The following is a 14,475-nucleotide window of genomic DNA, read 5'->3' on the forward strand; positions in this document are numbered from 1 at the left end:
AACATTTTGATTCACAATTTCTATATCTCTTAACATTTAGTGGATGACTTGTCTGTTTTAATGTTTGAAAAATCAATTTTGGACCAGTTATCTATTCCTACGTTTGAAAATAAGGGTTTTCCTAATGTCTCTGTCCTTGTTAGGCTCAGAAGTTGGAATCTCATTCAGAAATGGCTTGTCTAATGTCCATGCCTTTGTCTGGTTGGATCCAATCTTATTTGTTTGATTACTATATGGCTGAATTGGGGAAATAACATGATTGTCTTTTTTGTAAACGATTTGTTTTACAAGTTGAACCATAACTCTATTGGTTGAAATTACAATGTAACAAGGGACAATGGCTTCACCATTACTTGTTGTAGTAGGAGAAATCTCAGTGAGTTGGGATATACAAGAAGGTAGAGGCAAGAGTGTATCACATTGACTTGAATCGGGGAGTGTTTCGGAAACTGAATTTGTTGAAATTTGTTATCCAATAAGAGCATAATTTGTGATCCAATGACTGAGTAGTTACTGAAGAGGATTCAGAATCTACTTTGTTACTAGGAGATGGTAGCAATGTGTTTATACCTAGAAATGAGGTTAAAGTATGTAAAAAAGTAATTGATTGCATATGAAAGTGGTATATACTTTTTACAGAAAAATAAAGAATTATGTACCTTGGACTTGATTTTTCTTATGAGATGGTCTACGACGAGGTGTCTTTGCAACTTTACAAGAATCTATTGTTGAAGTATCTATTCTCCTTCTGGTGAAACAAAGATGATGACAAATTTATATTATCCATGAATGTAGGTGTCACCGTGTTTTGCATAAGAAAATCGGTGTTAGTCGACACAACTAAAAAAAGTAGAAAAAATTAAATCAATAGGTTAAAGACGGAAAAACTCAAATAAATAAAAAATAAGAAAACTATATTTTAATTCATTAACAACTAAAAAAGTGTCTACCTAGAACAACACAATTTTGAATTATGGCTGTGAGATTCGACAATGGTGATGATCTTGCATTGAAATTGTCCAAAACATGATGCAAATCTTGTAATAAAATTCGTATTTTGTGTTTCTCTTACATCAATATTGCATTTTGTTTATCTAACAATATGTTTTGTTTCTTAGTAAATATATATTGTTCCACAATTCCCTCCAAACTCAACAAATTCTTTAATATGAAGAAAACAAAAACTGACAAGAAAAGTGAAAAATTAACAATGCTGATTCATTTGTCAGAAATTAAAAAAAAATGATAACAACAAAAAGACTGAAAGATTAACGCGAGTAACACTAGTACAAAAACAATGTATAACGTCACGTGTTCAACGTCCAACCATTGAATAACCAACTTTAAAAATGTGTAATGTCATTTTTGTAAATAAATGCAATTATTAAACGTCGTTTAGAATTGTAATTTGATGTAAAATGATATAAAACATCGAATGACTTTTAAATTCGACTGTCAAAATGTTAGTGAATTCAATAAAAATTTGAGCGGGAGATTGAAAATTCATTCATTTTATCTTAGCGCGCGATACCCTCTTCTCTTCTCAAACTTTTCTCGAACGAAGTTTGATGAGCATCACATGTAATCTTTCTTTCATTTGATACAAATGCATGTTAATTAATTACTTTATGTATGATTTTTGTTTGTTTAACCGATTATTTTCGTGCTCTTGTCTTTCATAGGCGCATTCTGCTTTCTCTTTCACTATGACGAAACTTTATTCTGACGAACCCACCTTTTGAAGGTTAGTTTTCGTTTTTGTTTTCGTTTTGAAGAACTTATTAGTTGAACTTGTTTGTTGTTTTTTTGTTGAACTTGTTTGTTGTTGTTGTTTAGTTGAACTTGTTTGTTGTTGTTATTTGATTGAAATTGTTTGTTGTTGGTTATTATTGTTTACTGTTGATACTACACTACACGTCCATAGTTCATGCTTTATAAAATACCAAACACTGAAATTTATTGTTTTTTTGCTTTTCAGGTCTCGTAGAGTTGTAAAAAAGGATCCGAATTAATTAAAAACCACAAAAAAAAAATGATTAACGTCGAATATTAACAAAATTCAACGTTAAGTTAATGTCGTATATTAACAAAATTCGACGTTAATTTAATGTCTCTTGGTATGACATCATTCGCAAATTTGCCGTTAAAAGCCCAAAATATTCGACGTTGTACGCGATTTTTGTACTAGGGTAACCTTGTTTGCATGTGAATCGACAGAGAGTGTCGAAGCTTCGTTGCGAAAGTGGTGCGCGTTTGAAAGACTTGGTTGCGATATAGATATCGATCCACAATGAAGGCAATCAGAGCCTCAGGAACATTACCCTTCAAGAGTCAAAAACATTTTGATTCACGAACATTTTGATTCACAATTTCTATATCTCTTAACATTTAGTGGATGAGTTGTCTCCTTCAATGTATGAAAAATCAATTTTGGACCAGTTATCTAATCCTATGTTTGAAAAATCAAGGTTTACCCAAATGTCTTTGTCCTAGTCAGGCTCAGAAGTGGGAATCTCATTCAGAAATGGCTTGTCCAATGTCCTTGTACTTGTCTGGTTGGCATCCACCTTATTTGTTTGATCACTATATGGCTGAATGGGAGAAATGACATGATTGTCTTCTTTGTAAACTGCTTGTTTTACAAGTTGAACCATAACTCTATTAGTTGAAATTACATTGTAACAAGGGACAATGGCCTCCCCATTACTTGTTGTAGCAGGAGAAATCTCAATGAGCTCAGATATATGAGAAGGTACAGGCAAGTGTGTATCACATTGACTGGAATTGGGGAGTGTTTAGGAAACTAAATTTGTTGAAATTTTTGATCCAATGAGAGCATAATTCCCCACCATTGACTGAGTAGTTACTGAAGAGGATCCAGAATCTACTTTGTTACTAGGATATGGTAGCAATGTGTTTATACCTAGCAATGAGGTTAAAGTATGTAAAAAAGTAATTGATTGGATATGAAAATGGTGCATACTTTTTATAGCAGAATAAAGAGTTATATACCTTGGACTTGATTTTTCTTACGAGATGTGTTAGCATAAAGTTGAAGGACAGAAATTTTGATGATGTCTCAAAGTCAAGTCTCGAGTGCACTTATTGTTGGAAGATCTTCAAGAAGACCTGTTTTTATACTAAAGCTTTTATAATTTAGTAGATTTATGTATAGGATGCAGTTTATATTCGATTCTATGTATTGTTTGTCTTATGTTACGTTAAAATTTATTTTAAATCAGAAAATGTCATTTTATACTCAAGATAATCAATTATCAAATTATAATAATCAATTATCACTAATCAATTATGACTTGCCATAATTGATTATCATGAGCAATTATGAGAATTTTTAAGCATTATCAATTACCATAATTGGGTAATTGATTATCACACGTTAATTAGTTGACAACGGATTTTTGGAGGTATCCTTGAGTGAGATCTCTATAAATGAGATTGGGACTGTTATTTTAAAATACGAAATACAATATAAAAAATAAGTGTATTTCGGAAAATCTTATCTGCAGTGTGCGGTGATAAGTGTTTTAGGGTTGGTTGAACCCTTGTGTTGTGGCTTTGAGAACTTTGCGTGTTGGCATAGAGCGCGAACTTTCACAGGGAGTGTGATTGAGTGATGTTGTTGTTGTTGGGTACAAACAAAGTCCCACATCGAACAAAGTAAGAGATGGACTTGGGTTTATATACATATAAGATACCTCTATTGGTAAGAGGCCTTTTGAAGTGGTACCAAAAGCAAATTCGTGAGGGCTTGGCCCAAAGCGGACAATATCTTACTAGTGTGGAGATCTATATGTGCATGTGTGTGTTGTCCCTACCTACAGCTGTTGGCATAGAGCGAGAACTTTCACAGGGAGTGTGATTAAGTGTTGTTGTTGTTGCTGAGTTGAAAGCCTTCGAAGGAGGTGTTCATCCTTTGTGAAGATTCATAGGACGTGTTCATCCCTTGTGCGTTACAGGGGAAATGACTTTCATCTCTTGGGGTAACAAGAGAGGTGTTCTAACATTCAACTTTTTTATTTTCTTTGTGATTGTAACAGTTTGTTGGTTTGTGCTAGTAAAACGTTAATTCTCAGTTGAGATTAACAACTAGATGTAGGATCTCTATGATCTGAACCAGGATAAAAATTACCTGTGCAATTTTCTCTCTTCCTTACTCTTTAAATTTATTTAAATTGTTTAAAGGAATTTTTATTTACGAGAAAATTTATTTAAAGAACGATTTGCGATAAGAAACCAATTCACTCCCCTCTTGGTTTGTTAAACGCATTAACCATTTTGCTACGCCGCTTTGACAAGATGGTCTACCACGATGTTTCTTTGCAAATTTACAACCATTTATTATTGAAGTATCTTTCTCTTTTGGTGAAGCAAAGATTATGACAAGTTTATATTATCCATGAATGTAGGTGTCACCGTGTTTTGCATAGAAAAATTGGTGCTAGTAGACACAACTAAAAAAAAGTAGAAAAAAATTAAATCAATAGGTTAAAGATGGAAAAACTCAAATAAATAAAAAATAACAAAACTATATTTTAATTCATTAACAACTAAAAAAGTGTCTACTGGAACAACACAATTTTGTATTATGGTTGCGACATTGGACAAGGGTGATGATCTTGCATTGAAAGTGTCCAAAACATTCTTTAGATCTTGCAATAACATTTGTATCTTGTGTTTCTCCTACATCAACATGACATTTTGTTTATCTAATAGTATGTTCTGTTTCTTAGTAAATATATATTGGTCCACAATTCCCTCCAAACTCAGCAAAAGTTAAGAACGTGAAAAGTGAAAAATTAAGAATGCTGATTCATTTGTCAGAAATTAAAAAAAAATGATAACAACAAAAAGACTGAAAGATTAATGCGAGTAACCTCGTTTGCAGGTGAATCGACAAAGAGTGTCGAAGCTTTGTTGCGAAAGGTGGTGCACATTTGAAAGAATTTGTTGCAATATAGATATCGATCCACAGTGAAGGCAATAAGAGCCTCAGGAACATTACCCCTCACACAAGTCATCTCTCTGAATGCGTTCAACAAAAATCGATTCCAAAAAAAAACAATTGAATCAAATCAAATACTAGGGGACTATGAGAATCACAATCAAATAGACATATCACAACCTTTTATCCTTCAAAATGAAAGTTTAGAAAGAGAAAATTAAGAAAATATTATTAGATATTGTGAGAGAGAGTCTTATAGACTTAAAAGGAAGAGGGAAATCCAAAAAGATTCCAATTTATAATATAGATTCCCAATTTCACACGTATTCGTCAATTTTTATATCCATTTTCATTAAGGTTTTTCCTTATTTAACAACCTCCAAGGTTTTTATCTATCTTTTGACTTATCAAAATTTTTATCTATAAAATGTTTTAGGATTAATTATTTAATTTTTTATTTTATCAACTTATTATTATTATTATTATCATTGTATGGTAGGTTACCTGAGCCAATCGATTGATAACCCAGGCGACCACTGAAGATAAACAGTGGCAAGCTATTTTATGGTCGTTTCTAAACGATCGTCCACCTATTAGGTGGAACGATCGTTTAGAGACATCCTATGTTTGTCATCGACGCCCTTGGCATCAATCATCATAAGCGATCGTTGTCTAACGATCGTCTGTTGATTGAACTAAAGAACGATCGGTTAATTTTAGTCAAAATTGACATATTAATCCTAAGAAGTTAAGGAACAAGCGGTTGGAAGTATCCGGCTATAACGTCGCAAATCACGGAGTCAACTGACCCAGTATCAAGCACGACATAACGATTGTGTTTTCCAGATAGTCAACTTCTCTAACCAGCCGGATTTTTAGGTAAACGATTTATTTTAATTGTTAGGATAAATATGAAAAGACGGAAGGAAAAAAGGTACGTTTTTCCTTGAGAGAAATTAAGAAAGAGAATATTGATTTTCTTCTTCGTTTGAACTGAAAAAGGTTCGATCAATCATTTTTTCTGACTTGAGCGTCGGAGTGCCTTTGCAGGTACCCAACCCATTTTCCCTCAAAGAGCTCTACACAGGAAGGAGACGCGACAGTAATTGCACAACTGGAAGGAGCGGAGGTGATTCATCACACCCATATCTCGGCCTCAACTATTCTACCGAAACATTCATCATTTTATAAATATAAATAATTAAAATTTCAAATAAAATTACTTTATAAATATTTATATTATTTGATAACTAAAAGATATTACTACATTTTTAAATAGATTGACTTAATAAACACTATTGAACTCTGGTAAAAACAGTACACTTTAAAAATATAGAATTTAAAAAAATATTAAAATAATATAATTTAAAACCAAAAATAACAAATAATCAATACTACAATAAGTCAAGTTAAGCATGGTAGGAAGAAGACAAGAAAAATATGAAAAAGTGAAAAACTTTGGCTAAGCTAAGAAGAAGGAATAGATAATAAAAAATGGACCTTGTAGTTTTCTCTATTTTTTTCTACAAATTTTTTTGTTATAATTGATAAATGTTTATGATAAAAGATAATTAGGGAAAAATATATCATTAGATATTTTATTTGATATTTTTAAATAATTTCCTTATTTAACTATATCAGTATATATCAAAAGATAATATCTGTTAAATCTTTTTGAATCTATGAAAGATCTTTCAATTGTTTTTAGGTCTCCAAATCAATTAAATATATCTTAAAAGATATTGGATTATTTAGAAGATAATTTGAGGAAATGATTGCAAGACTTAAGAAAAATAAATATCTTGAAAGGTGGTAGTAAGAAAAAATAATTAGTGTAAAAGTAAACCTAGCACTATAACACCCCGATTTCTGAGATGTCATATGTTATTAATAATCGGTAAAACTCAGAATTTATCATTGCACGAAAACGTACTTAAAGAAAACCTTATCCAATTACATTATTTAGAGTAATAAAATAACGAAGGAAATACTCGAATCATATTGTCTCAACTTGTAAAACCAAATAACTTTAAATGAATCTCATGTTATTCTTCATCCTCTCTTGAATCAATCATGCCTCTGAAACATCTGTAACATTATTTGCTCACGTACGATCATCATTCATAATTTCATTCACAAACACAAACATGTATGAGATAAGTTAACGATAAAACAATCATAACAACAAGATACATACATACTGATTATATCAACCATAATCAAACACCCAACAAGATACATACCTTCTTATTATACCAACAATAATTAAACACACAACAAGATACATACCTTCTGATTATATCAACCATAATCAAACATTTCATACATAGTAGTAATAACAATATGATTTCTAATCCTCTAATTTAAACAATTCAATCATAATGAATTATTTTATCTTCGATCATCGATCCTTAAACTTTGATCATCAATACTTAATCTCTAACTCTTGATGTCATCACTAACATCTCACACATAGATCCTTGTTCATATGTGATTAATAATTTAAATGGTGTTAAAAAAGAAAGATTAAATTGACAAAAATTAAAACTTGATTAAAAAAAATTAAAATCACATTGAAAAAATTCAATAAAAGTAAAACTTAAAATAATATTTAAATAAAAAATAATATAAAGTTTACTTTCTTTAAACTCATTTATTCACTCTCTCTCAAAATATCAAGAGTTTAAGTAAATTATTACAAGATGACTATACCAATAAAAAAATTTAGAGTTAAAATCGATAATGGAGCCTTAATAGCGTGGTTATATTAAAAATAAACTCAGTTTTCAATTTCTCACAATGTTCGATTTGGAGCTCTTCCATCTTTTAAGCACTTTGAACATGAGAATTTTGAATCCAGACCTTCTATCTCCATTTATAGTTTTATCTAAATTAAAATATTTAATCTCTACTAAATGACTTTAAAACCATAAGTTGTATTCAGTACAAACTAAAATAAAATTAAGTTTTGTTAGTCTACACATATTCTGAGTAGCCTAAAAATAAATTTTACAAAGCCTTTTAAAAGAATATTTTGTTAAAAAATTGGTGAGAATAAATTTTGTGATGTTACTTACTACAAAATTAATTTTTAAAATTCAAAATACCACTCAAATACGCAAGTTATTGATTACTCGTACTAATGAGTACAGTACCGAGTACGATGAAACTTACTTTACAGAGAATGATAGAGTGCGGGTGTTTCAGTTATTGCTATCTAGGCTTCTGATCCAACGGCTGGTTTTCAGTTTCTCACGGTAACGTGTTAGCCACGACCATTCTGCTCCGTTAGATAAGTTTTCGGAAAGTCCTATGATCGTCTTCTAGAGATTTCTTTCTTACGAACCGGTTTTCAGACTCGAGACGTCGTGGGTCGTTGTTCTTTCTATTTTTGCTTCTCAGGTGAGTAAGGAACTCATCTCTGCATATTCGTTCTTTCTCTTTTCGCTAGAAAATTCAGTGCTGTGGTTTTTTAGTTTGTTTTACTTCTTGATTGGATTGAGATTATTTTAGTTTTGGGGTTAACATAACATTCATTTGATATTGTGCATACTGTTATTGTTCAACTGAGATTACAATTTTATATGTTTTTGTTTGCATGCGAGATTTGGTTGTGCCATCGGTTTACAGAGTGTTAGTAACCATGGAATGTTCTCTCTGATTTTCTCCCGAAAGAGATTTGTGTTAAACCAATGTGTAGTTGTTGCTAGGAAAACAAACTTGTGTTCAAAGTTGGAAGTAAAACTTATTGTTTGGCCTTTAACTTTGATTGTCAGTGAAGAATCTTGTGTGGAATGATCAAGGACGGATTGAACCTGTAAAATCACTTTCTTATTAGTTAATAATACCTCTGGGTCTTATCTTTCTTTAAATTCGATCTTTTCGCTCTTCATTCTTTTCGGTATTCAGTTTTCTAAGTTTTCTCTGTTTACTGCGAAGATGCGTAGTTACTCAAGTTAATTTGAGGGGAGATTCAGTTTTATAAGTGTGTAAATGAGAGAAGTGTTGGGAATACACATTTATTAGAAGTAAGAAAGTTGATTACGAATACACATTTGGGTTGGAGGCATCATCACTCCGTTTTGTGGGTAAGATTCAGGTTTCATTAGTGATTAGTGATGTATCTCTAGATAAATTCTTTTTCGAAAATCTATTTGTAGTTTCATTTTGAAATACTCACCTATGTATGGTAATCTAATAGATTTTTTCCTCGGCGGATTTTTAACAGAGGTCCAGATGTTTCTTAATCATGGTTTCAGTGTTATTTAAGCATAATGGTGATTTAATTTCATGATTAGTTGATAACACTGCAGCCTTCATACGATACTATCTCGGCAACCTTCATGTACAAAAATCAACTTCTTACTCTTAATTGGTTATGTTTGAGGATCAAGAATGTTATTGATAAACTCTGTTTTGTATGATTAACTTCTTAAAGGTATTGAAGGCAACCAGAAGTTACTGAGATTTTCTTGTCACCATCTTCCCTCGCCCCGACCTGTATTATTTTTAACCATCATGTCATACAAAACCTTTGTAGTGATTTTATGACATGGTGCAGTAGTATCTTGTGCTATTGCAGACTAGAATCAGGTTTATATTTTAATTCGTATACGTTTTGCAGTGATTTCAACTGTGGAAGAACAAGACTAAACTAGAGTGAAAGTTTAGCCCTTGTGGGGCTACGTATCTATTATGTTTTCTGGGGTTCTACAATATATATTGTTCTCCATGATTTGGCTTTTTGGGTTGTTCCATTGTGCATATCAGATTTGGTTGTTGTTCTTCTGGTTTGTGCATATTAGATTATACCAAACAATTATGAAGCATAAGCAGCTCAAGAAATATAGCTTGCATTTTCTCAATATTCTGGGTTCTTTTGTAAAATGAGCATATGTTGGTAAGTAAGTAATTTGCTATAGCATGTAAATGTGAGATTTTTTGCAATCTAATACTTGAAGGAAATAGAAGATTGTGTGGAGGGAAGAAACATGTCTTTGTGTGAAAAGACATTCCCCACTGATATTTGAATTTCTTTAACTGATTCTTGTGTGAAAAATAGTGCTGAATTTGTGAGGAAGCTTTCATCTGAGTACTAAGATGCACACCCTTTGTGTTTCAGGCAGAAAATGGGTTTCTGGACTTTTTTAGAAGGCGTTTTGCTCTTTGCAAATGCATTGGCAATTTTGAATGAGGAGCGGTTCCTTGCTCCAAGAGGATGGACTTTGGCAGAAATGACAGGGCCTAGGAGGAGTTCTCTTAAAGGGCAAATAGTAGGACTCATATATGCTTGTCAATTCTTGAGACTTCCTCTAATTCTCTTCAACGCTATCTTTATAATTGTGAAGCTGGTCTCTGGATAACATAATAGAGTGGCATTGAAGCTCTGTGCATGATATGTACATTTTGTGTTCTGTTAACATTTGCAATCGTATAAGTTCAATTCTGATGTATAATGAACAGAGTAAATCAGTTGTATCAGTTAAGTATTGAATCTGTCTTGATTATCATTCTCAATTCCCTTTGAAATTCTGATTTCTTTTGGTCCTATTAACACGTGGCATATAAATAACTAAGCTAGCATAGATTGCTCAAATGCTATTTTACATTTCTTCTCTTTTTTTCTTTATAATACAAGTTTATTTTTTTGAAGTGATTCTATGGTTGCAAAAAACTCATTTTCCATCTCTTCAAGCAATTTTGTTCTTCTAACACGTGTGGAAGCATGCAAGAGTTAGTGTGAAATTAGTTTGAATGTGCCAAGAGTTTAAGGTGAGTTAAAAGTTTTTCATTGGATAAAAATGAAAAAGAGATAAAAGGATCTATAAGTTTATTGTCTTAAGCTTTTTGGTTGAAAATGGTAATCTGGTTTCTTATATAACTCATTGGTACTGAATTTTGAGTGTCTCTCTAAAAAAAATCTCATAGTGATATCAAAACTAATGGTTAAGTCACTGAAATCCATTCTTCAAACAGGGTTTTATCATTGGGAAAGGTATCTGCTTGGATCATAATTGCATTTTAAAGCGCAATCACGGTGACCAAAATCATAAACAACCAGACAACAAAAGACATGACCAAAAAACCAGCACATATAAAACATTTATTCTGTGTATTTAATTGAAACAAGGTAAGACTACAACATATTCTAAACTTCACATCACCAGTAAAACTTAACAGCATAACAAACGGATAAAAAGAAAAACTGAATTCTATGTATGTAGCCCTCCAAATTCATTCAACTGGGATCATAACCTCATTAGTCCTAAACATAGGAATTGTCCAAGGTGGGTTGTACCTGGCCAACAAGTAATCCCCAACCACCTTAAACCCATCAGTCTCCAAACTCACCTTCAGCTTCTCCACCTTCTCCTTCACCACTTCTTCTGATGCCACACCTCCAAACTTCACCACCCCATATTTCCTCTCACCCTCTTCTCTTATCACAACCCTCTCATCAGTAGGTTTAGGTGCCTCCTCAGCTTTCCCATACAGAGCTGGCAAAATAAACTGCATAGTCACCATCTTGTTCTTCTTCCCATCTTCACCACCGCCATCTTTTGTCACAACTGGCGCTGTCATAGCAATCTTCTCACCACCCCCACCACTGTCCATGGTTATAACTGGTGCAGTCATGGCAATCTTTTCAGGCTTTGTGTTCTGGGGTTTCCCCAAAGCACCAATGTAATTGGCCAAAACCATAAAGCCACCATCTTTATTTTCCTTGAACTGTGATGGGTCATATGTGACTTCTGCCACTACACAGGGTGCATATTTGCGGATTTCGTACTCGCTTGTGGATTTGATCACTTCGTATTTTGGGGTCTCCACGCTGATTTTTCCAAATACTAAACCCATGAAGGAGAAAGAGTGAAAAGGGGTATGCTGAGACTTTGGAAATAGCAACGAGTGATTTGGATGATGATGATGATGATGATGATGATAGGGTATGGCATTGGATCGTATATATAATGAAGAGCAGCATGTGATGGAGGCATTTGAACTCTTGATTATTCGCGTAAGGGACATGTTTCTTCGAGTTTCTTTCGAAAGGGGTTAACACATTTGGAATTTTGCTCGCCAAAATTAATGGTTGCGATTCTGCTACGATAGTCTGCAATTGTGGCCACGGTTTGTCCACAGTCAATTTTTTTAAGGTTTTGAAGGTTTTTTATGTTCTCTAAGTTAAATATGTATTTATTGGTACATTTAATTGGTCGTCTAAAAATGAAAGTCAACAGTAATTTAAATATATTACGTCTTTTATTATTAAGGAATTTAAGTTTAAATATTTTTCACTAATTTTAAACTCTACTTTTAAAACACTTAGGTTAAAACAATAAATTTTCTTTTCCAAAAGAAAATTTAACATTTTAAAATTTTCAAAATGAAATCATTTTGATTCCCTTTTAATACATAATTTAATTAACAGAAAATATTTTGATATCATGTTTAATAACATTGGTCACTTACTCATGTATGATTAATAACCAAGTTTAACGTCTATCACAAGTTTTGATTTTGTTATTTAAACACGATTATATTCTTATTTTTAACTTTATAATTGGACTTTTTTTTTCAGATATAGTGCAACGTTATGGACATTTACCATCCATATGTTGTATTTTATCTGTAATAGCTGCAAGAAGAAAAGTTTGAATTTTTTTTCAAGTTAAGAATTTTTTTTTTCTTCAAATATGATTATGTTCATATTTTACATACAAGATTGGTTTTTTAGATCTTGCCTTTTGGTATTATACCATATATGTATTGTAAATCTAATTCTTCATTAGTGTAGGTAATATCTTACGCAACATACAGGCAATAACAAGTTAATGTTTGTAATAGTAAAAAAAATTTGTAAACACAAAAATGTAGTAACAAATTTTTTTAGTGATATTCACAATGGAAAAACAGTAACGAAGCAACCGTTTAAAAATTTAATATAACATTTATTACAATACAAATAATTATCACAGAATAAAAGTAAAATTACAATAAAATAAATATATGTAAAAATAACAATATAAATATTTTAATTTTTATTGATTTTTATAATTATACAATACCATTATTTTTGGCTGTTGTTTAATAATGCTCAATATGGACAGTTCTTTATAAATCATGGAAACTAAATAGTTAGTTAATGAATATAAGGGTAAATTATGTCTTTTGTTTTCAATAAAAGAATTTAAATAGGTTTCTTTTATTTTTTATGTGTAATTTGATTTTTATTTTAAAAATTTTAATGCAATAATACAATTAACGTTAGTACTATCCTAACAATATTAAAGAGGTACTATCCTTACAATATTAAAGAGATATCATTTGTCCGTGATTTTTTTCATTTTTTAATTCTTTTAATTTTTTTAATTTTTAAATTCTTTTAATTTTTAAATTCTTTTAATCTTTTTAAAATAAAAAATTTATCATGTGCTAAGTTAATAATGTGTCTCGTAACAATGATAATATAATATGGCCATGGTTATGTCAATGTCACAGTATTATTGTCTTAATCTAAATTTGATTTTTGTATTTTTATTTTATTTTAATTAAATTCAATTTTTTTAAAAATTGAACAATTTTGTTTCATTTTAAATTAAAACCAAATTGATATCTTTATTAAAAAAAGTTAAATTTATTTAAATTTATATTTTAAATTAAATTTTTATTTAAAATTATTTTAAAGTTGTTAATATAAAATAATAATAGAAAATAATAATAGAAAATAAAATCAAAATTAATTTTAACCTATAAACATACTAAATTTGGTTATCAATTGTTTCATAAAATAAAATAAATTTATCATCCTTTCAATTATTTTAGAATTTATATCTTACATTACAAATCGGTAAAATTCAAAATTTATCATAGTGTAGAAACGTATTTAAAGAAAACTTTATCCAATTACATTATTTGGAGTAATAAAATAATCAAAGAAATACTCCAATTATATTGTCTTAATTTTTAAAACAAAATAGCTTTAAATGAATCTCAAGGTTATTCTTCATCCTCTCTCGAGTCAATCATGCCTCTGGAACATTTGTAACATTATCTGCTCATGTATAACACATTATACGATTATCGTCGATCATTTCATTCACAAACACACAACACACAAACATGTATGAGGTAAGCTACCGATAAAACAATCATAACAACAAGATACATACATACTGATTATATCAACCATAATCAAACACACAGAAAGATACATACCTTTTGATTATACCAACCATGATCAAACACTTCATACATATTAGTAATAACAATATGATTCTCCATCCTCTAATATAAACAATTCAATCATATTGAATTACTCGATCCTCGATCCCCGATCCTTGAACTTTGATCATCGATCCTTGATTTCTAACCCTTAATGTCATCACTAACATCTCACATAGACCTTTTCTTTATCCACTCATTAGTACCCATGCTAACTACTTACTATAACCATTATAGTAACACCATTATCAACATAACATAACATGAAGCATCTTGAGTACCATGAT

At 30.9% G+C, this 14,475-nt stretch overlaps 2 protein-coding genes across 3 annotated transcripts; one reads left to right on the forward strand and one right to left on the reverse strand.

The window, feature by feature from the left end:
- The first annotated feature begins 8,193 nt into the window (after nucleotides 1-8,193).
- On the forward strand, nucleotides 8,194-10,492 carry LOC108347025 (protein transport protein yos1). Of its 2 annotated transcripts, none has more exons than XM_017586126.2 (2): nucleotides 8,194-8,365; nucleotides 10,086-10,492. In XM_017586126.2, the coding sequence occupies exon 2, from the start codon at nucleotides 10,093-10,095 to the stop codon at nucleotides 10,324-10,326; it is 234 nt and encodes a 77-aa protein (XP_017441615.1). In that variant the 5' UTR covers nucleotides 8,194-8,365; nucleotides 10,086-10,092; the 3' UTR covers nucleotides 10,327-10,492. The 2 variants fall into 2 exon arrangements, with proteins under 2 accessions (XP_017441615.1, XP_052724352.1); XM_052868392.1 differs by lacking the exon at nucleotides 8,194-8,365 and adding an exon at nucleotides 8,383-9,051.
- Nucleotides 10,493-11,037: 545 nt separating this feature from the next.
- On the reverse strand, nucleotides 11,038-12,099 carry LOC108347054 (heme-binding-like protein At3g10130, chloroplastic). The gene has a single exon (XM_017586168.2). The coding sequence runs from the start codon at nucleotides 11,990-11,992 to the stop codon at nucleotides 11,198-11,200; it is 795 nt and encodes a 264-aa protein (XP_017441657.1). The 5' UTR covers nucleotides 11,993-12,099; the 3' UTR covers nucleotides 11,038-11,197.
- Between the last annotated feature and the right edge of the window lie 2,376 nt (nucleotides 12,100-14,475).

The sequence above is a fragment of the Vigna angularis genome, chromosome 9, assembly GCF_016808095.1.
Source record: "Vigna angularis cultivar LongXiaoDou No.4 chromosome 9, ASM1680809v1, whole genome shotgun sequence".
Taxonomy (NCBI): domain Eukaryota; kingdom Viridiplantae; phylum Streptophyta; class Magnoliopsida; order Fabales; family Fabaceae; genus Vigna; species Vigna angularis.

Bases quoted from the DNA above. Each gene is read 5' to 3' on its own strand.
- LOC108347025 (XM_017586126.2), top strand. From the start codon at position 10,093: ATGGGTTTCTGGACTTTTTTAGAAGGCGTTTTGCTCTTTGCAAATGCA.
- LOC108347054 (XM_017586168.2), bottom strand. From the start codon at position 11,992: ATGTCCCTTACGCGAATAATCAAGAGTTCAAATGCCTCCATCACATGC.